The sequence below is a fragment of the Piliocolobus tephrosceles genome, chromosome 9 (genome assembly GCF_002776525.5).
Source record: "Piliocolobus tephrosceles isolate RC106 chromosome 9, ASM277652v3, whole genome shotgun sequence".
NCBI lineage: Eukaryota > Metazoa > Chordata > Mammalia > Primates > Cercopithecidae > Piliocolobus > Piliocolobus tephrosceles.
Window position 1 is genome coordinate 32,565,221 of NC_045442.1, and position 25,922 is coordinate 32,591,142.

At 52.7% G+C, this 25,922-nt stretch overlaps 1 protein-coding gene and 1 long non-coding RNA gene across 4 annotated transcripts in view; one reads left to right on the forward strand and one right to left on the reverse strand.

The window, feature by feature from the left end:
* Positions 1-2,294: 2,294 nt before the first annotated feature.
* On the reverse strand, positions 2,295-9,570 carry TLX1 (T cell leukemia homeobox 1). Of its 2 annotated transcripts, none has more exons than XM_023206195.2 (3): positions 7,940-9,570; positions 5,683-5,884; positions 2,295-3,385 (listed from the first exon to the last, which is right to left on the reverse strand). In XM_023206195.2, the coding sequence occupies exons 1-3, from the start codon at positions 8,526-8,528 to the stop codon at positions 3,163-3,165; spliced, it is 1,014 nt and encodes a 337-aa protein (XP_023061963.1). In that variant the 5' UTR covers positions 8,529-9,570; the 3' UTR covers positions 2,295-3,162. The 2 variants fall into 2 exon arrangements, with proteins under 2 accessions (XP_023061963.1, XP_023061964.1); XM_023206196.1 differs by having other exon boundaries at positions 2,295-3,408; positions 7,940-8,811.
* Positions 8,925-25,922, forward strand: part of LOC111538695 — a 44,460-nt gene continuing 27,462 nt past the window's right edge. The window contains exons 1-2 of one of the 2 annotated variants that reach the window (XR_002730433.2): positions 8,925-9,318; positions 12,949-13,088. This is a non-coding gene — a long non-coding RNA (uncharacterized LOC111538695). The remainder of the gene's footprint in view (positions 9,319-12,948; positions 13,089-25,922) is intronic. The other variant, XR_002730432.2, reaches the window with a different exon arrangement.

Genomic DNA, 25,922 nt, shown 5'->3' on the forward strand with positions numbered 1-25,922 from the left:
TGCGAGCTGAGGGCTCCGGCCTGCATGTGCTCTCCGCGGTTTGTGAGTGTGAGCCCTATGACGTTCCCGAAGATGGGGTGTGAGTGGGAGGGAGGATAGGAGGTGTTTTGGGGGACAGCGGTGTTGGGCCTAACTTTGCTCAAGAGGGGATGGGAGAAGGGTTGGAGAGCCCAGGTTTGGGAGCCAGCTTGGGGTTGCTGTGTTTGGGCCGGCCAGCCTCTCCCCACCCAACCTCCGTTCCTCTGTTAGGCTGTGTCCAGAAAATGCTCGGGGTTCTCCGGACACAGCAGCCTCTAGAGACGGTCTTGGGAAATTGGGAGGCGGGAAGAAGGCGGCAGTCTCCCCTGGGGTCCTGCTGTGGGATCGCGCAGCCGGGAAGCATTGATCTTGAGTCCAAAAGAGGAGAGAAACCGCACCCCGCGAAGAAGGCGCGGGCTCAGTGACTCCAGTCCTGCGGTAGCAGAGGGGAAAGCAGACCCGCCCAGGTAGAGGGAGACAACTTCTGAGGTTCTGGAGACTATTTCTGGATTTTGCGCGGCCTGGCGCTGGGTGCCACGGCCGGTGAATGCGGGAGACCTGCAGCAGACCTGGCGCTGCCGCCAGAACCTTCTCACTACGCCCCACACGGCTCGTCAGGGCCCAACCTGGGCGCTCCGCGGGCCTGTGGGGATGGCGCGGAATGGCTGGCTGCTGTCTTCGGACCCTGAAGCCTCCCCTTTTTCTCTTTTCTTCATGTCTACACAAAATGAGTGACAGGAGCCCCCTCTCATGCCGATATCCCAGGGGACCCCAGGTGAGGGGGTGGATGACCAAGCCCATCCTCCACTCAGCCGAACTTCCCCATGGGCTTGCTGGGATGGGAAGTTGCTGTGCTCATGACCTGTGTCACAGCCCCCATGGCAGGGGCAGGTATGGGGGACAGTGGCTCTGATGGTTAGGGTGGCTCCCCACCCTCAGTGTCCCGCAAACACTTCTGCAGAGCTTCCAGGGGCCCCCACACCACGAACTTCTACTTTCCAGCTGAAAAGTTCTCTCACTGTCCCATGACAGAGAAAAAGCCTCTTATCCCTCCATTTCAACTCACCCCTAGGGTGATGAGTTCTCTAGACCCTCCACCACCCAGCTTCTTCCAGAAAAGCAGACCCAAGTCAGTCTTGTGTAGGATACTTCGAAGAGGCTGGGGACTGGCTGTTATTATGCCTATGTGCATGTGTACTGTGGCTGCAGGTCTGGCAAGGGTGGTCTGGGGGCTCCCTGGAGGTCCCCAGAAAGTCAGTTCTTTAGATCCCTCCTAGGCCAGGCTAGTGCTGGGAACTGGTAGGTCCCACTTAGAGCACCAGAGAGGATCCTGGCCCTAATTCCTGATTCAATGTGCTCTAGTCTCTGCAGCTTGCTGGGTAAGCGTCTAGAGCCCCAGAACTTCAGATGTTGGTCCCACCACAATGTATCTGGGTATCGCACATCAGACTCCCACCAACACATACACCACCAGTGCACAATTACACACACTCATACAGAACCACACCCGCCCACCTGCAGTGATGGCTTCCCACAATGATCCACACTCCCCACTACATTTACTCCCCCAATTACATTCTGTCACACACAAGTAAATACAGGGAAAATGCACAGCTCACACATGATTACATCTCACACACAATTACACCCGTAAAATTCAAGATGATCCACTTCAGAAGCAGTCACATATTTCACAGAAAAATAGATTTACAAAGAGCAACTAATACATATTCTCCCAAATATTAACACGATTCATACATAATCACAAACAATGGTTGATTACACAATTACCCAAAAAGAAACAGTCTCATTCGCATACGGTTACACACACACACCACTACAGGCCCATGCATTCAAATGATAGTTTCGATTTGCAACTTAAGCAGAAACAAGCATTTACATGCAAGAATTGCAAACATAATTATACATTTAAATACCATTACAAATATTCACTATTTGTTCACATTGCTGATTGCTCACATTATCACAAACACCACACACACACGCACACACACACACACGACTCTCACATCCAAAGAAATCCATATCCTCTCAGGCACTGGCAATCCCAGGAGAGTCTGACTCTCCCTGCTCTCCTCAACTCTGCCTTCTCTCCATCTGTCCTCCTCCTTTCCTCTCTCCAGGGCCTTAGGGTCCTGCCCCTCAACATGTCTCTCAAGTTCAGATACCAAGGGCTGCCCCCCTGAAGCATCAGCTCACACCAAACCCAAGTAGCTGAAGGACGCTAGGGTCCGCAAGGAGCAGGCAGCCCTGACTCCAGATCCGGAGGCTTTTATTTATTTTTTCCACATAAATTACACAAGCGCTTTATAAAATGGTTACACAGAAAACACCTTATAAGTGCATAACTTAACACCCCCCACAATGGGTTCTGGAGAAATGGGCTGTATTTATGTGAAAACCTGTCTGTGCATACCTGGGTTGGGCTGGGATGTGTGGTGGGGGCCTGTCAGACCAAGTGAGGCTGTTGTGGCTGTTGTGTATGGTGTAGTGTGCCACAGTGTGGCCTTGACCTTGTGTTTGTGCTGGAGGGAGTGCCATGCTGTTCAGGATGAGTGTGTGTCACCCCTGACCTGTGTCTGATCGTGAGGTCCAATATGTAAACACTGTGACCCTGTGTCTGGATGACACTCTGCCATAGATGCCCATGTGTGGCTCTGGGGTGACACCAGGAGGGACAGTGACACCACCTCTGTGTGGGCCTATGGGTTTCCATGTGTGTGATGAGAAGTGGGTCACAGAGAAGGGGTTTCTCAGGGCAAATTCAGATGACAGCCCTGGGGACCCAAGAAGCTCCTCTTCCCCTACCTCCCTTGCCTCTCTCTGAATCCCACGTTAAAAATTAAAATAAAATGAAATAAACAAAAACAGAGATTTCTTAACAGTTCAGACGGGTGCGGGACGCGTCTGGGAGGGGGGCGCGTGTCCTTATCCCTTGAGCTCTTCTTCCACCGAAGAGAGAACAGTGTCGGCACAAATGTGGGGGCCCTTCGCTGCCGTGCGAGGGCAGTGTTCCCCTCCTGGGTGCAGTCTGAGGCCAGGAGAGGTGGGGAGGAGTCCCGGGTCTCAGGCCTCAGTGACCCCTGAGTGGGCCTGGGGTCCCACAGGGCAGAATGGGCAGGCTCACTCGCAGGCCGACGCCACCGACGTGACGCTAGTGATTTTGGTCGAGTCGTCAGACCACGGCTGCAGATTCTGCAGGGCGAAGAGCGATGAGTTGTGCACGCACAGAGGGTCGGCGGGCAGCGGCTGTGCCAGGCTCTTCTGGAAGGCCTCCTGCTGCAACTGCAGGAGGATGCGGTTCGCTTGCTGCCTCTCGGCCTCCCGCTCCTCCGCAGTCTGCCGTCTGCACCGGGAACAAGCCGTTACCTGCCAGGAGCACCGACCCGGCTCCCGCGTGCGCCCAGCTCCCGGTGAGTTCCCAGGAGATAAATTGAACGAGCGTTGCTCGCCTTTGCAGTCCCCAAATCCAGTTTGGGCCCCTATAACGCGTTCCCTTCTTTTGAGAGTCCTGACTCCAACAAAGACTAGAAACCCCGAAGCGGATGGAGCCAAGGTATCCCAGAGGAGGAGCGGTGGGAAAGTCTGCGAGGCCCAAACAGCTGGGACTCCGCATCCACGCACAGCGCCCACACCCCGCAGGCCTCACAAGGGGCAGCCAGGGGTAGGATGGCATCTTGCCTCCCCCCCCCACCCCGCCCTGAGGGAGACCAGGTGCCATTCCAAGCCGGAGGGCCCTTACCCTACCCACAAGTCCAGGGCAGAGAGGAAAGCACCAGTCTATGATCTGCTCTGCGGGATGTCTTTTGCCTCCCTCTCTCTGCGAATGTCCTCTAGGCCTTGGGCTTTCTGTGTGGAGCCTTGTGCCCTGCGGGGGCTCCTGCTGGACCCACTGGCTTCCTCTGAGGCAGTTCAGGGAGGCAATGACTCACTTATTCCATTTAATGCCTCCCCTCCACCCTGTCAACTGAGATCAAACGTCTGTCTCTAAGGTGGACAGAACTAATGGGAGTCCCCGGGGCCTTCAGAAGCAATTTGTAGGCGATCGATGAAGCCATGCGAAGCCTGCAAGGGCCTCTTTCAGCAGCGGCTGCTGACCTGCTCTAGGCCGCCTTTTCTTGACTGTGTATCTTTCTGTCTTTCGTCTTTCCCTTCTCCCCTGCATTTCAAACGGCCTGAATATTTCTTTTATGCTTTGTGTCTTATCTCTCATTTTCTCTCCTCCCCACCCACTTGGTTCTCTCTGAATTAAACGAATTTGTTTGAAAAGAAAATGGTGATTTCAGTCATCCATTGCTTTTCTTTATGATACATAAATAAGACTTCTGCAGGCTGCCTGTTTTCCTCCTTTTCTTCCTTGAGCGGAGTCCCTATCCCTTCCCACCCCTGAAACTGTGTTTCAGTTTCTCTCTTTGCCTGCCTCTTTCTTTCTCTGTGCCCCTCTCTCTGGGAGGCCTGCCAGGCTGCCTCTCCTCCCCTAGGCCCGCAGCCCTCAGTAGGCCTTGGAAACCGGAGTCCCCCCCAACTCCTGAGCTAGCCCTGGCTCCCTCTTTAGCGTTCCAAGGTCTGAGGCTGCATCCCCCACTCCTTCCCCAGCGGCAGGAATGCTGTGGGGTGCGGTAGAATCGTGGGACCATGACTTCCTTTGTGGCCCCGTAGGCGGAATCCCAGGCAGATTCCTCGCCTTCGTTCAGAAAAAGAGGAAACTCCAATTCCTTCCTCCTGCCCCAAGGCCCGCCCGTCTCGGCGCCGCCGACTTCGCCCAGACTTTCCCGCGCTGCCCCACTGGGCCTGAGCTAGGGGAGAAACTCCGGCGGGCAAGGGCCAGATGTGCGGGAGGGTGCAGCGTGCCAGAGGGTGCAGCCGGAGAAAGCGTCAGTGCGCGCGAAGAAGGAGGCTGCTTGGGAGTGTTGGGGACGCTTCACGTCCTTGAGCGTAAATGTGAAAAAACAAAACAAAAAACCCAGTGCGTAGTAACTGGAGTTGTGGCTATGGGAGAAGGGAAAATTCTCTTTCTCACACACACCCATCTGCTCCTAATTGATTCCCCTTTCAGTGGGACCCGCCAAACCCCGCCGCAGCCGGCGCGGATTGATTTTCTCCTTCCAGGGTAGGGACCGGCTGCGCAAAAGCCTGGCGTTTGGGGAGGAGACCGTCAACACCGCCGCGGTCTGGGGCCCCCAAACCCTCTACCGAGAGCCCGGTTGGAGCGCTGCAACAAGGTGCGGGCCGTTCTGCATGCAGTCTCCGGGACAGAGCAGGATTCCATAAGCAAGAGTTTGTGCAAACAAAAAGCTCCCCAGGACACACAGATCCCTGGAGCCTGGACTGCGTGGAGTGCACTAACCCGCCTGTTTGCCAAAACGGCGGAAGAAACCTGCCGCGTCTACACCGGCAGAGAGTGTGCCAGCCAGAAAGCCCTGAAGCCTCCGGTAAAACAGAGCCAGGGCCCTTCAGCCCCATCCCAGCTATCGGCTTGCCTCCGTTGCTTCCAGCTCCCCGCAAGCTTAGCGGGAGCTCGCTCCTCCGAAAGGATCAGAAACCGCGAGCGCAGCAAGTGTGTGCGCACCAGAAGAGGCCACGAACCAACAGCTGCCTGAGACCGCGCCGCTCGCGGGCTGCCGGCCCGCCCCGCTTGCTCACCTCCACTTTGTCCGCCGGTTCTGGAACCAGGTTTTGACCTGCGCGTCGGTCATTTTGAGCGCCTTGGCCAGGGCGGCGCGCTCGGCCGAGGCCAGGTACTTCTGGCGGTGGAAGCGCTTCTCCAGCTCGCAGATCTGCAGGCGTGTGAAGGACGTGCGCGGCTTCTTCTTCTTGGGGGGCGTCCGGTTCTGATAGGGGTGACCTATACGGCGTGTTACAGTGAAGGGTGAGAGGGCCACTGGAGCGGGAGACAGACAGACGGCAGAGGCAAGCAGCAGAGCGTCAGGAAGCGTCCCAGGCCCAACACCCCGCGAATCAGCGAGCGCACCAGCTGAACCCCCACGAGCAGGGCCGAGATCCTCCCGTTAGCCCTCAGCGCCAAGCCCACGGCGGGAAACGGCCCCCTCCTGCCCGCCAGTCCGACGCCGCCTTCGCAGCTACCACGGAGGCCTCCCTAGCCCCGGGCTCCCGCGAGCCCAACCACCTCCCTGCCGCCCCTCCTCCAAAGGGCAGTCTAAGGCGAGCTAATGGTCACACTCCCCTCCCCTCAGTCAGCCCCAGACCTTCAGGCTCAGAATAGGAGACCGAACCTCACTCTGGACCCCGACCTGAGCCTCCATCCACAGCAGCACACACCAACACAATGTACAACGGGGGCAAACTCATAAATCTATATACCCAAACAGGACCAGACAAGCACAGGCACGGGACAAGAACACAGGACACAGAGCAACACAAGGCCACAGCCATACACTCGCTCAAAACTCCTTCATGCCTGACACAGTATTAGGGCCCGAGGTAGGCCCTAAACCGAGTACCTTTCACCAGAGGCCCAGGATTAGTAGACTCCCGGCTGGGGTTCCAGCAGGGCCCTTCAAGACTGGCCTGGCCTGGGTGGGGGAATGGGATGGGCACCAGGCCCTGCTGCCCCAGGCCAGAGGAAACTTGGGTTGGGGGCACTGGGGCCCCTCCAGCGAGGGCCCTTCCTGAGGTCTAGACTCAAGCAACTGTTCGTCCTCTGGACACCAGCCCCCACACCACTTCTGCTGTGGCCCCAGAGTCTGGTAAGAAGCTGCAGGAGCAGTTTCCCCGACGTGCTCCTGCCTGGAACAGAAGCAGGGAGTCAGGGGTGCCTTGGGGTCTCCTGGCCCAGTGTCTAGCTCTCAGCAGCTTCTCCCAAGTAGTTATGTATACCCCCCTTCCACTGTTGGGCCCTTGAGCCAGGGGATCCCCAGGAGTCCCGGTCTCTGCCAGCAGCAGCCAGTGTCTCCTGCCTCCTCTGTCTAACTAACCTGGGCTCAATTTGTGGCTGCTTCCCAGCCCGGTCGGGAGGATCATGGTCTGGGATCCAGGGAATCCTAAGGGGAGCAGGAAGTGAGAACAGGGGAAGGCACCCACACCAGAGGGAGAGTTGAGTGCCCAGAGCTGAAACCGCAGCAGAGGGAGCCAGGGCCAGCAGAGGAAGGTAGGAGTGGGCAGCAGAGAAGACAGCAGCGGCCACCACCTAGTACCTAATGTCCCGGGAGTAGTCCTCCCGCCACCGATCACTGGCCTACCCGGTGCATTATTCATGCCCAAGATAACAGGGCTGGGCCCGGGGTAGGACACGCAGCCCGGACAGAATGAAAATGAAAAGCTAGCTGTCCTGGGCGGCTATGCCCCGCTGCCATGCTCCCAGACGAAGCCTCCTCTCTGGAAAAAAAAAAAGGGCCACTGGTTCTGCTGATTTACTGGGGCTCAGAGACCCCGCTGGCTCCGCAGCACCACGAGCACCGGAGCTAGGAGGGCGAAGTGCATGTGTGTAGGGTACTGAAGGTGGGGGGACCTGTTCTTTTCTTGTGTCTGATCCTGGGGCTGGCTTCTTCGGTCCTAGAACTGCAGCCAGGACGGAAGAAACTGTTCACATTGCACCCCTTTCTCTAAGATTCCTAGACCCAGAGTAGCTGCAGAAGGTGGTCCTGAATCTATGGCCTTCTTCTCTGCCTGACCGGGCCCAGGGATCCCCAGAGGGGACCAGGGGGAGCTTCTCTGAGCAGGGGTCCCTTGCGAGACAGAGAGGAGTCCAGGCTGAGAGAACTCTTCAAGCATGGCGAGTCTGCAATGTAGAATCGGGCGGACGGCTCAACTTGGGGGAAGCACCAAGAAGAGCTGGGCGACCTGGCGCACAGAACCGTCTTTGGGGAATCAGCCGGCGGGGAAAGGGTAACACGGAGCCCGGGCCGCGGCCAGGCGAGGCGCGCGCGCAGGCCGGACTCACCTGTGAACCTGTCCTTTGTGTATCTGCGGTTACTCTCCATCCAGGGGAAGGTGAGGCCAGTGAGGTTGTTGACGCCCGGCATGGCAGGCACAGAGGGCACGGTGGGCAAGCCGGTGGCCAGGGGCTGGGGGTGGGCCACGGCTCCGGCGAGCGGCCTGTGTGCCGGCACCCGGATCACCCCCGCAGCGCTGAGTGCCCCCGCACCGCCGCTGCTGCTGCCGCCGCCGCCACCAGGACCGGGGCCGCCCGCCAAGGCCATGTTCACGTTGTAGGAGCCGGGCAGCGGACCCATGCTGCAGGCGCCGCCGCCGCCTGCCGGGCCTCCGGGGCCGCCGGGGCCTCCGGGGCCGCCCGGACCTCCAGTGCCATAGGCCCCCGCGCCTCCAGCCCCAGCCCCGGCCGCGGAGCCCCCGCCGCCGTAAGTGTAGGCGCCTCCAACCAAGCAGCCAAGGCCGTATTCTCCGTCCTGGAGGCGCGAGGCCGGCCCCATGCAGCCACCCTGGTCTGGGCTGTTGAGGATCTGGTCGATGCCGAAGCTGATGGGCTCTGCGTGACCCGGGTGGAGGTGGTGCGGTCCCAGGTGCTCCATGCTAGCCCCGGCCCCACGGGGGGGCCCGGGCGGCGGCGCTCGCTGCGCTGGGCTCCGGGGGCAGCTAGCAGGGGCTGGGAGGCAACAGCGGCTCCTGGCTGCGCGGAGACTTGGGAAGCGAAGTGCGCAGAAGGGCTAAAGTAGAAGGGGGGAGGGGAGAGAGAGAGGGGGGCCGTATTCTTCCCCTCTCTGGCTTCTGCTTCCCGGCTCCGGCTGCTCGCTCGCTGTTGACTCTGGGACATCAATCACCAGGCGAAAAAGCCCGGTGCAAGAGAGCTTCGCGGTTTCGGCCGGGTCTCTCCATTGGCTGTGCGCGGAGAGAAGCGGGGTGAATGACAGCGCGAGGGAGGGGAGGGGAGGGGGAGAGGAAGGCCAGAAGCCGAGACAGATGCAGGAGCCAGAGATAGAGAGACGGAGACCAAGACTCGGAGTAGTTCATGAGGAGAGAAAAGAGGGGAAAAAGGAGAGGCTTAAAAGGAAAAGGGAAAACAGGAAGCGACCATTCCCAGAGACGGACAGACAGACAAACCCAAGGAGGGTGAAGTCAGCTGTCTTCCCGGCCTGTTGGTAGGCATCCCCTCACTTTGAACTGGGTCAAAGGAGTCCAGCCCACAAGGCGTCTGGGGAAGGGATGTCCCTACCCAACTGGAGAATCTCCCCAAGGGCTCAGCTGGGAAACACCTGTCACTCAATCAACCAGGAGATTTACTCCAAACTTCAAGTCCAGCTTGTTAGAAAGTAGAAGACTGTCTACTCCCCAGGTATGGAGCCCAGGCCCTGAGGCAGAACGGTGAGTTCAGGCTTGTCCTTCTTTAAAACACAGGCCTATGAACAACTGGCTATATGTTATAAAAATCAGCAACCATCCCCCAACTCAGCCTTCTTAGAGAAATTCAGGAAGGGAACATTTCCTGAAAGGCAGGCACAAGTCAAGAGGGTTGGTTTGGGGTCTTCTGCCAGGGTGCCCATGCCTCAACACACGCCTTTCCTTTTAAACAAACAGATGCCTCAAGAAGTAAAATCCTACAGGGTTTGAAAGAGGCAATTCCTACAGTGTTTGAATGAATTCAACCAGATTGCTTTCCACCTAACAATTACCCCAGGGTTGGCTATTCCAGGCAAGAAGACTTTGGACTGTAGTGTGTGTCTTTTTCTTACTTTTAGAATCTTGGGAGGAAGCCATAGGGGCTTAAGACCGTAGGGGCTGGGATTGGTGGGACTAGGATCAGGGAAGTGCATCCAGGACAAATTTAGGCCTTTCCAACGTTTTGCCGGTGGCTGTCTGGCTGACAGCCCAAGAGAAAAGGAGGAAACTCCCTTTTTCTTCTTCCTCTCTTCCGCCTCTCCAGTAGAAAATGTTTGCTACCTTTTAGAAGTCAAGCTTTGGGAAGGGCACAGGTTACATCACTTGGGATCTATTTCTGGTCTATTTCAGTTCAGTTTCAGATTAGACTTTTGAGTATGCCCCGTCTCTATCTGGAAAGATGCTAGGATGTGAAGACTCACTTTCTCTCCTCCTCAAGTCTTATTGCAATCTATTTGCTTTGGGCATGTCTGTCACCTCCACTTGAAGAGATCTTGGAGACAGAGAGTGGCTTATTCATTTCTGTTCTCTCCTGAAGAATACAGCCCCAAACAACAAAATATGCTCATCTTGGAGAATAACAAGTGAATGTATCTCTTTATTCAATAATATTTATTGAGTACTGTACTCACTGTGTCAGGCACTGTTCTAGGCATGGGGGACATAGCAGTGAGCAAAACAAAGGTCCTGACCTCATGAAGCTTACATTCTATAGAGGGGGTCAGACAATAAGCAAAGAAGCAAATACAACAAGACAGATGTTAGTAAGTATTATGGAGAACAATATAAACTCTACACCAATCCTTCGGATGAATATTCTCCCTATTTTACAGATGTGAGGAAAGCACATTTCAGAATAGCTATGATTGCTGTGGATCAATATGGAGGAGCTAGACTCTACTTGATTTTGTGGGTTAGCCTGGAAACCTAGGTGCTGGTTGGAAGTTCATGTCTGTGGGTAAACCTTGTCTGAGCTCCAGCCAGGTGAACAAAGGCCCACTCAAGACAAAGCCAAATGTGAAATTGGCAGTCATTTGTAAACACTAAGCAGAAACATGAAGGGCTTTGCTCCCTCACCACTTCTCTTCTTCCCACTTACCGAATCCAGGTACTATACCCCTACCCAGGGACTTCCATAACTTACTTTGGAAGTCGTCTGAACCTGAATGAATCTCTTCCTGCTCTTATCTTGAGGGAACTAAAGCAGAAATAAATTGTTTACTGGAAGATGGCTTTGTGCCAGGTACCATATCATACTCATCTCATTTAAGACTTATAACAACCCTGGGAAGTTAATAGAAATGTCCCAATTTTTTATAATTGAGAGAATTGAATGAATGTTCATGGCAGTGTTATTCATAATAGCCCAAATGGGGAAACAATTCAGAGGTCCATCAACTGATGAATAGATAAACAAAATTTGGTATATCCACACATGGAATATTATTTAGCCATAAAAAGGAAAAGAAGGGAAATGCTGGTTCATGCTATAACATGGATGAACCTAGGAGACTATTCTGCTAGTGAAAGAAGTCAAGCACAAAGGCTACATATTATATGATTCCACTTGTATGAAACGCCCAAAATAGGCAAATTCACAAAGGCAGAGAGTAGGTTAGTGGTTTCTGGGGCCTGGGGGCAGCAGGGAATGGAAATTGACTGCTAACGGATACAGAATTCCTTTTGGAGTGATGAAAACATTCTGGATGGTTACATAACTTTGTAAAAATATTAAAACCCACTGAGTTGTGCATTTTAAAGGGCCTGAATATTGTAGCATATGAATTTTATCTCATTTTTAAAAAGGAAAAAATGGGCCGGGCGCGGTGGCTCAAGCCTGTAATCCCACCACTTTGGGAGGCCGAGACGGGCGGATCACGAGGTCAGGAGATCGAGACCATCCTGGCTAACACGGTGAAACCCCGTCTCTACTAAAAAAATACAAAAAACTAGCTGGGCGAAGTGGCGGGCGCCTGTAGTCCCAGCTACTCGGGAGGCTGAGGCAGGAGAATGGCATAAACCCGGGAGGGGGAGCTTGCAGTGAGCTGAGATCCAGCCACTGCACTCCAGCCTGGGCGACAGAGCGAGAGCGAGACTCCGTCTCAAAAAAAAAAAAAAAAAGGAAAAAATGGCTGGGTGCAGTGGCCTGTGCCTATAGTCCTAGCTGCCCCACAGGGTGAGGCTAGAGGATCACTTGGGGCCAGGAATTCGAGGCTGCAATGTGCTATAATTGCACCTCTAGCCTGGGCAACAGAGCAATGCCCCATCTCTAAAAAGAAAATGAAAACTGAGACTCAGTGAAGAGAATAAACTTGCTCCAAGTTCCATAGACAGAGAAGACTGATCTGGAATCTCAAAACCTGAGCTATTTTCCTTGTTTGAGGCTGAAAACTATGGGGAGGGGTACTGCAGCTTTTTTTTAGGCTGGGTCCTAGTGGCCTCACTCCTTTTAGTCTCACCACCGTTTTACCTGCTGCAGTTAAAACCACATCCTTTGGTGTGAGTTGGTTGAAGGTAAAATTTACAAGACTAAAAAAAACAAAACAAACAAACAAAAAAAACCACCTATATTTCCATGTGCACATCTCTAGCTTAGATGGCCTTCCAACCCTTTTGGCATCTGCCTGATCCACCTGTTGAACTCCTCAGATCTGGCGCCAGTTGTCCAGGGTACTTGGGAGGAGACTTTACCCTTGCTGGCCCAACTTAAAGTTGGCAGAGGTCACCACTACCTTGTACATGGACCACTATGACTGTCAAGCTCTTCTCATTAAAATCCAGCAGCCCAGGGATGTATCGACTTTCCCCTGCTATCATAGCCGCTTTCTTGACTGATTTCTTCCTTTTTCCCCTCCCACCTTTTCTGCTTATCGGAGTCAACTTTTATCCCAATTGGGGATACCTCTAACTTTTACCCTCAATGAGGTGCTGGGATTGTGTGAGTCAGCTTAATCTCAGCCTTTGTCTTCCAACAGGGTATTTGCTGAGGGCCAAGACTACCCTTTCTTCCTTACCTAGAAAGATGAGACTGGAGGGTTAGGATTTGCTGGGCTCTGGCCCCCACCCCTTCTCCCGGGAGCAGTGTTACCTGAGCATGGTGTTGCAAGGTTGGGAAGTTTTCTGAAATAGGAGAGGAGACTCACACAAGTTTATATTCGCTGCAGCTTGTGTTTCCACAGTGCTTTTGCATGCCTTGCAAAACAGCCCTGATAGGAACGAGGAGGGAGGGGAAGAAAGCGGGACTCACAGAGCACCTGCCATGTGTGAGCCGCCTTCAATTGGAAGAATGATATCTCCACTCATCTTTAATCCTGTAATGTTATCCCCATTTTACAGATGAGAAAACCAAGACACTGAAAGCTGGGAAGGGGCAGACCAGACGTAAACACTGCTTTCCTGACTCCACTCACTACAAGCTGCTTCCCTTAAGCCTAAACTTGGCTCTTGCCTCATAGGACCATCTTGCAGGAACCTAGGTGAGTTGCAGATCCTTCTCTCTGGTTCTGAGGCCACCTGGTAACACCCCTCCCCCAAGCACCAGCTCTCCCTGGCCTGCAGAATAAAAAAGTGCCTCCAATTAAAAGAAGAGCAGCTGGGGCCGGGGCCAGGGGAGGAGGAAAGGATGGGCTCAGCCCAAGGGGAGGCCCCTTTGGATCCCACACAATCTCCTCCTTCCCGCTCTGAAAGAAACCCCCAGGCCAGGGGTTGTCCTTTAGCTTACGGTTATGTGTGGAAATGTAATTACTTTGTATTTGTGGAACCATGCATCCATGAGGGGAAAGCTGGATGGGAAAGCATGTGTGACAGTCAGGGTTGAGAGGGCTGTGCAGATGTCCTGGGCATGTCTTTAAGAAACAATTTTAACAATATATTCAATGAATAATTATAGAGCATTTAGTATGTATCAGGCACTGTGTTAGGCTGTTGGGATACAACTGCAAGCAAAATGCATGTCGGTAAGAGTGTTGGAGGAAAAAAAGAGAATCTGGGTATTTGACACAACTGGATTTTGTCACGTGAGGATGTATGTGTCAGTGAGAATGCAAGTGAATGTGTTTTCTGCAACAGGATGAGTATGTGTTTACAACTGTTCCTCTGTAGTGAGTGCCTGTGATGGGATGAGGGCATCTCTCTGCTACAACTGCGTGCTGCAGATAGTGTGTACCGTGGGAGGGGTGTCTTTTATTCCAATGGAATTGTCAGAGAAGTGGCCTTGCATGGGCCTGTGGTCATGGGGAGGGGGACACAGGGTATACCCAATGGATATATAGTAGAGAAAGGGGACTGAGAAATATGTAAGGGGATGTATAACATGACACGGTCCATGGTGGAGCCAATGCGGTTTGCATTCCTAGTACCAAAGGTGTTCCCTCTGCCTTCCCACTTGTCTCAAAAAAGGGGCAGAAAACTTTCCCTGCTGTGGGAAAGGCAGGATCACCTATAGTGACTTAGGGACTTAAAGACCCAGTAAAAGACACTCTAACTCCAGGAGCCCTGGGTTGGGGAGGAGGGTCTCTAGGAGCCTAGATTGAGGAGGTGGGGGGAGTGAGTAGGTCAAGTGACTCAGCTCAATGAGTCCTCAGGGTTGGGGGTGGTGTTCCAAGGCCAGCCCCCTGTCCCTCCACCCAATTCTTACATAAGATATGGAAGATATCCATATCTTCCATATCTATCCATTACATAAGATAATGTATCTTATACATTCCCATCAGTGGAGAGACTCTGAATGGCTAGAGGACAGACGGACAGGAGACAGACATGTTCCTGCTGTAGGCCACACTTAGCTGTCACCTTGTGTAGGGGTAGGCAATTTTCTTCTCCTCCCCTGCCCTCTCCTCTCAATCAGAGCCCAGCAGGCGGATGCTTCAGAAATAGGGTGCTTCTGTAGGGATCCCTTCCCTTCACTGTCTCCCCTTCCTGCTTGGCTTCTGACCCTAAAGGAACCTGTTGGCCTCATTACCCCTGGGCATTGAGCTAAGGCCTCAGGCCTCTCTCTGACTAATTCCCTCCCAAGGGAGGCCCAGAGACCCTCAGGTTCCACCATCCATCCAACACTGTCTTGACCATGGTGGCCTTGATTAGGGAATCTCCCATCCTGAGTCACCTCCAAGGATGCCAGAAACCTGGAAAGGGGCAGGTAAGGAGTGGGCTAAGAGAAGGCTCAAGGAAGGACAGACCCCCAGGGCCCTGCTCTCCCCAGACAGCTCTCAAAGGGCTCCCTGGGCACAGCATTCGGAGTCCCATCAGTGAGTCCCATCAGTAGGGCAGCTGAGCCTAGAACCCAGGGCTGTGGACCGGCCCCAACCTCTCCCATCCTTGGTGTCTCCCTTGGCTCCACTCTGCTAGCCAGGTGGGTCTGTGCTGGGTCCAGAAGCCAAGCCCTGTACTGAGGTGTGGGGGAGAGAGAAGAAGCCAAGAAAGCACCAGCCAGCTGTGGGACCAGCCCTCTGAGGGCCCCACTGCATTCTAAGAGCCATCCTATTCCCTCCTGGGGTTGGCAAGCTCCCTTTGCAGTCTGCAGAAAGGACTTCTACAGGTGTGCAGATCCCTCACTCTGCCTGTGCGCAGTAAAACAGAGGAATGAGGCAAACTTTCCAGCTGGGTGGGTGATGGCCCTGAAGTGACCAGCTTTACCCAGATTTCTCATCTCAATTCCTTGCCTCTGCTGGGGATGCAGATTTGGCCTCAGAGTAAGAGTGGGTGGAGAGGCCCAAGCGCAGAAAACCCAGCCTCCCAGGGGACCCAGTCCTGAACTGTGGCTGAAGATGTGGAGGTGGGGGTCATGCAGTCCCTCCTAGCTGCTAGGGCCTCCTTGACATGGGCAGGTCTAAGTTGTTTCAGGGAGTGCTCAGGACTGTTTGCACATTGGAAGCTGCAGGCTCCCGCTGAGCCGGAGCTGGACTATGCTGGGAGTGGAAAACCAACTGGGACCCCTCCTCAAGATGACAGGAACTGGCTACCCAGGCGTCTGCCTCCACCCTGAGCCTGGTGGATGGAGTTCAGGTTTTATATTAACTTGCCAAGCTCCTCCTCCACCAGAAAAGCGAGGCGGGGTGGGGAGTGCTGGAGAAAATGGCCTCCGCTGGGGAGACCCAGCTGCTGGCCGGTGGTAGTGTGGGGGGGAGGTTAACATGTTCCCCATGGTGTCCTGACTGCACACTAAAGCACAGCATATACACCAATGGTGACACACAGAAATACCTAACTCCCAAAGACTTCCAGACACAGGCTTGGCACAGAGGCAACACCCTCACACGCAGATGCACAGATGCCCACTCACCTTGCACACGAACACGCAGAAACTCCTCGGTGTGCAGTCCCCACAGGTGCCCACAAAGCCTCCTTTATGCACCCATGTGCAGATGCCCACAAACACTCCCACCCCGCTCAGTCTCTGCAGCACAGATCCAGAGCCAAACGAAACCTTCTCCTCCCTGCACACAGCCCTAGGGTCGCTGGTGCACAGGTACACACAGACACACCCAACCACACTCCTACAGACTTACAGGCATGCTCACTTCCACACCGATCTTCCTGCTCAGATAACACAAAACAAAACACAAAACCAAAACACCCCCTCCCCTCTCACACATACTCTGAAGACGGCCACAGGGAGCTCAAAAGCAACCACAGTTTCCCAACTTTCCTGGGAAGTCCACGGTCGCCTTCCCTCGCGGGGAAGGAGGCGGGGGGGGCGGTGCGGGGCAAGCCGCAGGTGCCAGAAATGGGTGTGGGTGGGGTGAGCGCCGAAGGGGGATGAACCGCATCCATATGCATGGTCTTCGCGCACAAAGAGCAGCTGCCCAGAGCTGGAGTCCCGGCGGGCCTGGAGTCGCACGGAGGCGACGGCGGCCCAACTAATTGAATTAGGTCGGCCCGGCCCTGCCACCCGCGCGCCACCCGCGTCCGCTCTGCCACCCGTCTCCGGCCGCCGCAGGCGCTCCTTGGGTGCCGAGGGACGGATTGAGGGAAGGAGGTGTCTACGCCTGAGCTCCGGCCCGAGGCTGCCTCTCCCCCCGGAAATAATCCCATTGTCCCGGGGGCTGCGGGCGGCTCTGGGCGCCCGGGATCCCCAACTGGACTGCGGCACTGTGATTAATGGGACGGCGGCAAGGGAGCTGACACCAGGAGGGCCGTGGCTCTCCTCCGCCCAGTCCTTCTCAGCTGCCCCGCGTTCCGGTGCCCCTTCCTCACCGAAGTCGGGAAGCTAGAGCGGGGAGGGGCGAGGGGCGGGTGCGGGGAAGGTCACTGCTGGGAATTAGAACAGTTAGGGGCCTTCCTGAGTGTGGTATGAGCCTGAGGTGAGCGAGTGTGTCTGGGTGTGCAGCCATGTGCCCGACTGTGCAAGAGCATCCAGAGCTGTCAGCCCCTGTCAGTGGGGTGGGATGCTGGGGGGTGTGGATATGGTAAAGTGCACAAGTACTACAGGGCAGGAATTATTAGAGCTGTGCGTAGTGAGGCAAGGATGGGATTTGTAAGGAGACGAAACTCCCATCCCTGGGAGCCACAGTAGCCTCAAGACCGGGGAGCTGGGCCTGAGTCCCAGCACTGCCCTAGGTCCCACATAAAGTCACTGCCTGGCACCTGCCCTCCTGTCGGCCCAGATTTCTGCAGCCACCTCACCCCTAGACCCGACCACCGGCAATTTACAATGGGGCTCCTGGCACCTCGCTTTTCCCATTCTCCCCTACCTGCCATGGGCTCCACCTTCCTGGGATGAAGCACCAGCAGTTTCTCTTCAGCTCTTCCACTCCTGACATCCTTGATATCTGGACTGTTCCAGTACTTGTAGCCCTTTTGAGGTTAGGCTCACAGATCTCCCACACCCACTCCACAACACACAGGAAGCCTCCGATATGTGGCTGGGAAATAACTCCTCTGACCTAGGTGGCCTGTGGCTCCTAGGGCAGAGACTTTGTGTGTCTGTCCCTGAACTGCAAGTGCCTAGGGGCAGACCAGAGTCTCTGCTTGTCACCAGCAGATACCCACCCAGAGGTGTTCTGGACACCAGTGAGACTTCCCTGGCTGTTGAACTCCACCCAAGATTGGTGCAGACCAGAATATTCAGGAAAGTGGGCATGGGGCATGTCCCTTAGTCCCACGGGGCAATTTGCCTTCTCCACTGCAAAGCCAGATACCTGGTTCTGGACTGAGTGTACATGTGAGGTGCCCTAGGGATCCAGGTTCGGGGTTCTTAGGGCGGTGGAAAAGGGAAACCATCCTAGGAGTCTCAGGCTGCACTGGGTATTCAGGATCATCCCAGTGGCTAACACAGCCCCAGCCAGGACCCCTCCCACCTGCTGCTGCCCTCTATTGCCCCCTCGCCCCTACTTGCCAAATCACCCACTTCCTCACCTCCACTGCTACCCCTAGCCCCATCCCACTCAACTCTGGAGTAGTTTGCCTCCTGGCAAAAGAAAACCCTGACTAAGGGTGGGAGCTAGGCAAAGGCTGAGCCTTCCACCCACCAGAAGGACTCAGTGCTTCTGAGATCTTTGTGCCCCATTCGCCAGGGACCACTACCTGGGAGGGGTAACACCACGGGGAGACGTGGCTGCTGCCCATGCCGGCACATCCTCCACTGCTGCCCAAGGCTCAGTGAGGTAGGTTGAGGAGGGAGCTCTGGGCTGGGGACAGCCAGGGGGACACCCAGAGGGCATGTGGCACCAACATTGGATATTCTCGCAGGCCCACCGCCAGGCCTGGGCGGCCAGCACCATATTTCCTGGGACTTTTACTGCAGCACCGAGATGAACAGTGACATTCCCCTCTCCCCTTTCATAAATATTGCATCTTCCCAATGCAATTACAGGAGACGGAACGGCATGAGCGTTTACTAAATAAGATTATGGGGTAATGCTAATACAGTTTATGTCTGCGCTCTGACACCAGACAAACTCCCTCTTAATAACCTCTCAATGAGGCACGAGGCTCAGAACGCAGAGCCCGCGGCTTCTGGGCCGTGTACTCTGCAAGAACGGCCCGAAGCGAAGCATGGCCGCCTCATGCTGGGGGCCACGGCCTGCGCCCTCTTTCAGGGGTGCTGGGTTCCCAGCCTTTCCGGGCCTCTTGGCCAGGAGTTCCCCCTGCGCCCCTTCTCCGGGGGCAGCCTTACCGAAGCCGGGAGCCTCATCTGCACCCTCACCTCCTCCATTTATCGTCTATTTCTGCAGCAGTTTAGTCCCAGCTGGTGCTAAGCCCCTCTCTTCCGAATCCACACTGCTGGGAGGGGCCCAAGTTTTCTCTCCTAAAGGGGAGAAAGCCTTGTTCTTCGCCCTCTCTGAAATTGCTCAAGGCTTGGCATTGCCTTGGTGGTGGGGATCCAAACCCCTTCCCCCTCCATTCAAGGCACTGCGCTTACTTTCATTCCATCTGTAGTACCTTGCCCCAGTCGCTGGCTGCCCTTAGTCCTGTTGTACCAACTGATAGAAACGCTCACACCTTCCCCAGTCATTCCTCGGGTGCAAAGCCCTGACAACCCCTATCCTTATGCCCAGCCCCACAAAAAGGAAAGAAAATTTCCACTCCTACTTCAAAAACGAAGTCAAAGTTTCGCCTCCCTGCACATTCTCAGAGCACAGTTCGTGAGTCCCTCCTCAAGTGGCCAAGAGCACACAATTTTTTAAAACTACCGTTTTTGGCTGGGCACAGTGGTACACATGTGTAATTTCAGCACTTTGGGAGGCCAAGGTAGGAGGATCGCTTGAACCTAGGAATTTAAGAGTAGCCTGGGCAACATAGTAAGACCTCATCTTTATAAAAAATAAAAAAGTAGCTGGGCATGATGGTGCACGCCTGTAGTCCCAGCTACTTCAGAGGCTGAGGTGGGAGGACCCTTGAGCCCAGGAGCTCTACGCTGCAGTGAGCCATGATTGTGCCACTGCACTCCAACCTGGGTGACAGGTCCAGACTCTGTCTCAAAAAACACAACAAAACAAAGCAATCCTTTTTTGGATCACAGATTTGGAGTCACAGAGACATGGGTCTAGTCACAGGATATAGAGTTATAATCACACTGCTTTTACAGTGTGTTTGTAAACAGATCCGTTAACTGCTCTAACTCTTGCTTTTCTTTTCTTGCTTATGAGAGGTATAGTGAATTCTGTCTTCTAATTCATCAAGCCACTGTCAGTATCAACATAAAGAAGAAACAGTGTAAATGTTTCCTAATTTATTGGGGTATCTCTGTTTTCCTATCTTTCTTGTGATTGCACTGATCTTTATGTAAGATGTATATCTTCCCTACTGGTTCAGTCCTGCTCAATTTTCCGGACTCAGTTGATGAGTTCCTCAGACATACTGTGTGCCTTTCTTGCCTCCCTAACCCCTCTTCTTGAGTCTTCTTTAGGGTCCCATTAAGAGGGCAGGGCTAAGGTGACAGAGATCTGGGAAAATAGGGGATGGGCACAGCAGAAAAGTGCAGACAGGATTTCAAGGTCAAGAGAGCCAGCCCCCTGCCTAGTTCTTGCCCTGTTGCTTGCTGGTCATTAACACAACCCCTGGTTCTTCTCGGCCTTCAAATAAAAAGAAATTTCATGCCCAAGGACTCAGTAATGAGGAACCAGGGAGGGGCTGGGGAGCCTGCAATCTCAGCAAAAGTTTCCCCACCTCAGAGGCCTCCTCTCCTTCTTCCCTCCTCCTCCTTGCTTCTGAAGTCAGCAAAACCTTTGAGCAGCTACTGGAAGAAAGAGGCCTCTCTGCCTTTGGAGCAAGCAGAAGAGTGAGGGGCACTAACAAGGCCTCTTTGTAGGCCTCCTGGAGCCCCTCTCCAGCAGCCACCACCTCTCCATCAAGGTCGAATTGTGCTGGCCTCTGAAAGGCCATAGGGGACAGGATGGGGCCCAGAGCCTGTTGAATGGGGGGACAGTGAATGCTTTACTATATTCTTCTGTCCCTTGCCCCTTAAAACTGGGGCTAGACCTAATCTGGCCAGCACACACTTATTGTCCTGGGTTACAAGTGACTTTGCTGAATGCTGAAAACCTGTCTTAATCCGCCTGGGGACATTTCTGACTGACCACAACATCCCTCTGCTTATTTATGAAGGATTAGACCTTCTCTCTACCCCACCTCTTCTGGTCAGTGTTCTTCCTGAGTCTTTTCTAAGTGCTCTGGGTATGGGAAACCTTCCTAACCAGGCCTTTCACATGACTTGTACATAGTATATAGACACACACACACACACACACACACACAAACTCAGAGGTACATACAGACTTCTCACTCTCAAAAACGTGTATGCAAACTCCTAAGCGTAACACATTGACCATCACTGAAGTGGGTCCAGCTTTGCAGACACGCATCTGTACTATCCCCCACTGAAAAGCATGCACTCAGAGATGCATACAACCACACAGGTGTGCATGTCTGCACAAAAGAACACGCACACATAAATGCACAACCAATCAACTGCCAAGCATTGTTTCCGAAGGTGATGCTGCCACAGAATATCCCAGAGTTTGCCAGGATTGAGGAAAGTGGTTTCTCTTATCCTTGATGGGAATTCTGTGTACATATTATAATGTGTTCAACGTATTTGGGCCTTGTGCAATCGTATGACAGTATTGGTAAAAACCACTCCCCAGAAGGTACCTGGGCTATGAGTCATCCCGGAGAACTTAGAGAAGTAGGAAGAGCAAAAGTCTGTGCTGAGGGGTGTGGCCTATTCATTGGAATCAGAGCCTGCCCATCATCTGCACTCTGTAAGCCAACTGAAGAGCTTAAAACAGGAAATAGGAACCTAGTGGGCAGGCCCCAGTGGGGTGTGGACTTTGAAAAAAGAAAGGAAGGAGCTATTTGGGCCTCTCTCAGGGAGTGGCTCTCAGTTCCAAAAAGCAGGTGTGGCCACTTGGGGCCTGATAAAGCCAGGCCTGATCACGGCCTGGCCACGCCTGATAAAGCCTGACCATGGCTAGGAAGAACAGCTGAGCTATACCAAAGAGTTTGTTTCTACCTCTGTGTACTTCAAGAAAACCAATCAGGACAGAGGAGTGGACTAGGGTAAACCGGTGGGGCTTCAGGGAGCCAGAGTGGAGCCAGATTGGAGCCAAGTATAATGGAAAACCAAAAGGCATTGATATTTGGCCACTTGGGCTCAAATTCTTCCTCTGCCACTTCACTAGCTGTGTGGTCTTGGGTAACGCACTTAACCTCTCTGATCTACTGTTTCCTCCCCTACAAAATGGAGATATGCTACCTATCCCATATGATTGTGGTGAAAGTTAAAACAAATCGAAAGATGTAAAAGTGCTTAGCTCAATGCCTGGCACTTGGCAGGATCCCACAGATGGTGGCTGTATAAGAGACAGAAGTAACTAGAAGGCCAGTGTAAGAAGGTCTGAAACCCGGGACAGGAAGACTTAGGGTCCTCCTTAGGATTGGGGCTGCTGCGACAAAGGCAGGACCCACAAAAAGAAGGGCAACTACAAGCTGAAGTGCCTGTTCCTAGTCAATGGAGTGGTGCAGATGGTTAACAATTTCATGTCAGACTGCCCCAGCTTGAATCCTACTAGCTATGTGACCCAGAGAAAATTTCTCTAACTCAGCTGGGAGTGGTGGCTCATGCCTGTAATCCCAGCACTTCGGGAGGCCAAGGCAGGCGGATCACCTGAGGTCAGGATTTCAAGACTAGCCTGGCCAACATAGTAAAACTCCATCTCTACTAAAAATACAAGAATTAGCTGGGCATGGTGGCATGTACCTGTAGTCTCAGCTACTTGGGAGGCTGAAACAGGACAATTGCTTGAACCTGGGAGGCGGAGGTTGCAGAGAGCCGAGATCATGATACTGCACTCCAGCCTGGGCAACAGAGCAAGACTCCGTCTCAAAAAAAAAAAAAAAGAAAGAAAATTTATCTGATTCAGTTTTCTCATCAGTAAAACGGGATAATAGTAATTATGATCTACTTCATGAGCTTATTATGAGAAGTCAGTGAGTTAGTATTTATAAAGTGCTTTGACTAGTACCCATCACATAATATAATACTATAAAATGTATGCTAAATAAATAAGAATAAACCAGGTTCCCCCACACTGACAAGGAACTGGGTTCTGAAAAGGTCTGGGGCAGCAGGGCTGCCACAGGTGGGGAGAGAGGTGGGCAACCTGCCTCTGGCCGTGAGATCCGTGCTCCTTAGAACTCTGTGCTCTCGGCTGGGCGTGGTAGCTCGTGCCTGTAATCCCAGCACTTTGGGAGGCTGAGGCGGGTGGATCACTTGAGGCCTGGAGTTCAAGACCAGCCTGGCCAACATGGCGAATCCCGTCTCTACTAAAAATACAAAAATTAGCCAGGTGTGGTGGTGCATGCCTGTAATCCCAGCTACATGGGAGGCTGAGGCACAAGAGTCCCTTGAATCTGGGAGGCAGAGGTTTCAGTGAGCGGAGATCGTGCCACTGTACTCTAGCCTGAGCAGCAGAGAGACTGTTGTCTCAAAAAAAAAAAAAAAAAAAAAAAAGAACCCTGTGCTCTCAAACTCCCCCTTTTGTCCTCAGGTAGCTGTGGTTTGTTTCTCTTAGGAACAAGTTACCCTTTTAAGTCTTCATGCTGTTTAAGGGTTTGTAAGGGAAAAGTAGCTATTTATTCATATGTTGCTGGTGGTGCTGCGAATTGGTTCCATCCTCCCTGGGTTATGTAACAAAAGCCACAGTACTGTTCATATCCTTTGATCAGATAATCCCACTTTTGGGACCATATCCCAAGGAAATGAAAAAGCAATTTGTACAAAGATGTTTATAGCAGCACTATTCATAATAGTTCAACCTTGGAAACAATCCAAATACCCAACACTGGGGAAATGGTTAAGTCAACTAGGGGACATCAGCACAAAGGAATAGCACACAGCCCATCAAACTGCTAAACACAACACAGGAAAATGGTGCAGTGTGCCACATTCTAGGTGAAGATGCCATGCATTATAAAATATCAGTATTTCCCAAGGCAATTCATAGACCTAATGCCCTACTAACCAAAAACTCATTTTCTTGGAACTCAGAAAAACAAAAAGATTCTACATTTCACATGAAAGAGTAAATAGGTGAACCTGCCAAATAATTTTCTTTCTTTTCTTTTTTTTTGAGACAGAGTCTCGCTCTGTCGCCCAGGCTGGAGTGCAGTGACGTGATCTCGGCTCACTGCAAGCTCTGCCTCCCGGGTTCACGTCATTCTCCTGCCTCAGCCTCCCAAGTAGCTGGGACTACAGGCACCCACCACCATGCCCGGCTAATTTTTTTTTTGTACTTTTAGTAGAGACAGCATTTCACCCTGTTAGCCAGGATAGTTTTGATCTCCTGACCTTGTGATCTGCCCACCTCAGCCTCCCAAAGTGCTGGGATTACAGGGGTAAGCCACCACTCCTGGCCGTCAAATAATTTTCTAAAGAAGAGTAAGTTTGGCCAGATGTTAAAACACTTTGCTTTAGGGTAATTAAATGGAAGCAATGTAGTGTAGGCATCAAAACTGGCACTTAAATCAATGGGGCAGAATAGAGCCTAGAAATAAACATAATCGCACCTAAGAATTTAATACAGGTGTGAGAAAACGGGGAAAAGAACATTACCAATAAATGGTGTTGCAAAAAGCTTTACTACTTAAAAATAAATTTATTTTATATCATATAAAAATAAAAATAGGCTAGACAGGGAATTGGGGAATTCTCACACCTATAATCCCAGAACCATGAGAGGCCAAGGTGGGTAGATCGCTTGAGCCCAGGAGTTCAAGACCATCCTGGGCAACATGGCGAAACCCTGTCTCTACAGAAAAAAAAAAAAAAAAAAAAAAAAAAAAGGCAAACAGGCATGGTGTCACATGCCTGTAGTCCCAGCTACTCAAGAGGCTAAGGTGGGAGCATTGCTTGAGCCCAGGAGTTGTGATTGTGCCGTTGTACTCCAGCCTGGGTGACAGAACGAGACCCTGTCTCAATTTTTTAAAAAATATAAAAACCAACAATGCATGCTGGGTGCAGTGGCTCATGCCTGTAATCCCAGCAGTTTGGGAGGCTGAGGGGGGCAGATCACTTGAGCTCATGAGTTTGAGACCAGCCTGGTCAACGTGGCAAAACCCCATCTCTACAAAAAATACAAAAACTAGTTTTGTGTGATGGTGCCATGCCTGTAGTCTCAGTTACTCAGGAGGCTGAGGTGGGAGGATGGCTTGAGCCGGGGAGGTGGAGGTTGCAATAAGCCAAGGTGGCGTCGCTGCCCTCCAGCCTGGGTGATAGAGCCAGATCTTATCTTTAAAAAAAAAAAAAAAAGTTAAATTTTTAAAAATTTGAAGAAGACGGTATACTTTAACAGGCTAAACTCAGAAAAAGCACAGGTTTTAGCTTGTGTGTGTGTCTCACTCTGCTGCTCAGCTGGAATGGAGTAGTATGATCGCAGCTCATGTCAGCCTCAAACTCCCGGGCTCAGGGGATTCTCCCACCTCAGCCTCTTGAGCAACTGGGACTACAGGTGCACACCACCATGTCTGGCTAATTTTTGTATTTTTTGTAGAGACAGGGTTTCACCATGTTGCACAGGCTGGTCTCGAACTCCTGAGCTCAAGCAATCCACCTGCCTCAGCCTCCCAAAGTGCTGGGATTGCAGGTGTGAGCCACTGCTGGTTTTAACATTAATAAAGATTAAGAGATGAAGCATTATGATTGATGTAAACATACATCATGGTGGTGTTTAATGTTGATGAAGTTTTTTGTTGCTGAGAAGGTAGGAGTTCGGTAAAATGGGGAAGGGAGAGGGATGTGTTTGCATCTTTCTGTCAGCACAGAGGAGACCTTGGTGCTGCTTGTGAAAGGGCTGTGCCTCTACCTGCTGTGGGTCTGATAGGGGCCCTGGCAGCAGAGCTCCAGGGAAGCTAGCTGGGAATACTTACTCATCTTCCAATCTGATCCTGAGCCTGTGCTTTCCTGTCCCCAAACCAGACTCAGATACCTGCCAGCCACCTAGAAGCCAGATGACTGGGGTGCCAATTCCAATCCTCCACTTACAAACCGGGCAAGGCCGGGAGCGGTAGCTCACGCCTATAATCCTAGAACTTTGGGAGGCTGAGGCAGGCAGATCACCTGAGGTCAGGAGTTTGAGACCAGCCTGCCCAATAAGTCTCTACTAAAAATACAAAAATTAGCCAGGTGTGGTGGTGTGTGCCTGTAATCCCAGCTACTCCAGAGGCTAAAGCAGGAGAATTGCTTGAAGGAGGCGGAGGTTGCAGTGGCCGAGATTGCACCACTGCACTCCATCCTGGGCCACAGAGCAAGGCTCCGTCTCAAAAAATAAAATAAAATAAAATAAAATAAAATAAAATAAAATAAAATAAAA

Excerpts from the sequence above, each read along its gene's own strand:
- TLX1 (XM_023206195.2), bottom strand. The coding sequence starts at position 8,528 with ATGGAGCACCTGGGACCGCACCACCTCCACCCGGGTCACGCAGAGCCC. Across the intron at positions 5,885-7,939 it reads CACAAAGGACAGGTTCACAG|GTCACCCCTATCAGAACCGG; the intron begins GTGAGTCCGGCC and ends CACGCCGTATAG. Across the intron at positions 3,386-5,682 it reads AACCGGCGGACAAAGTGGAG|ACGGCAGACTGCGGAGGAGC; the intron begins GTGAGCAAGCGG and ends TTCCCGGTGCAG.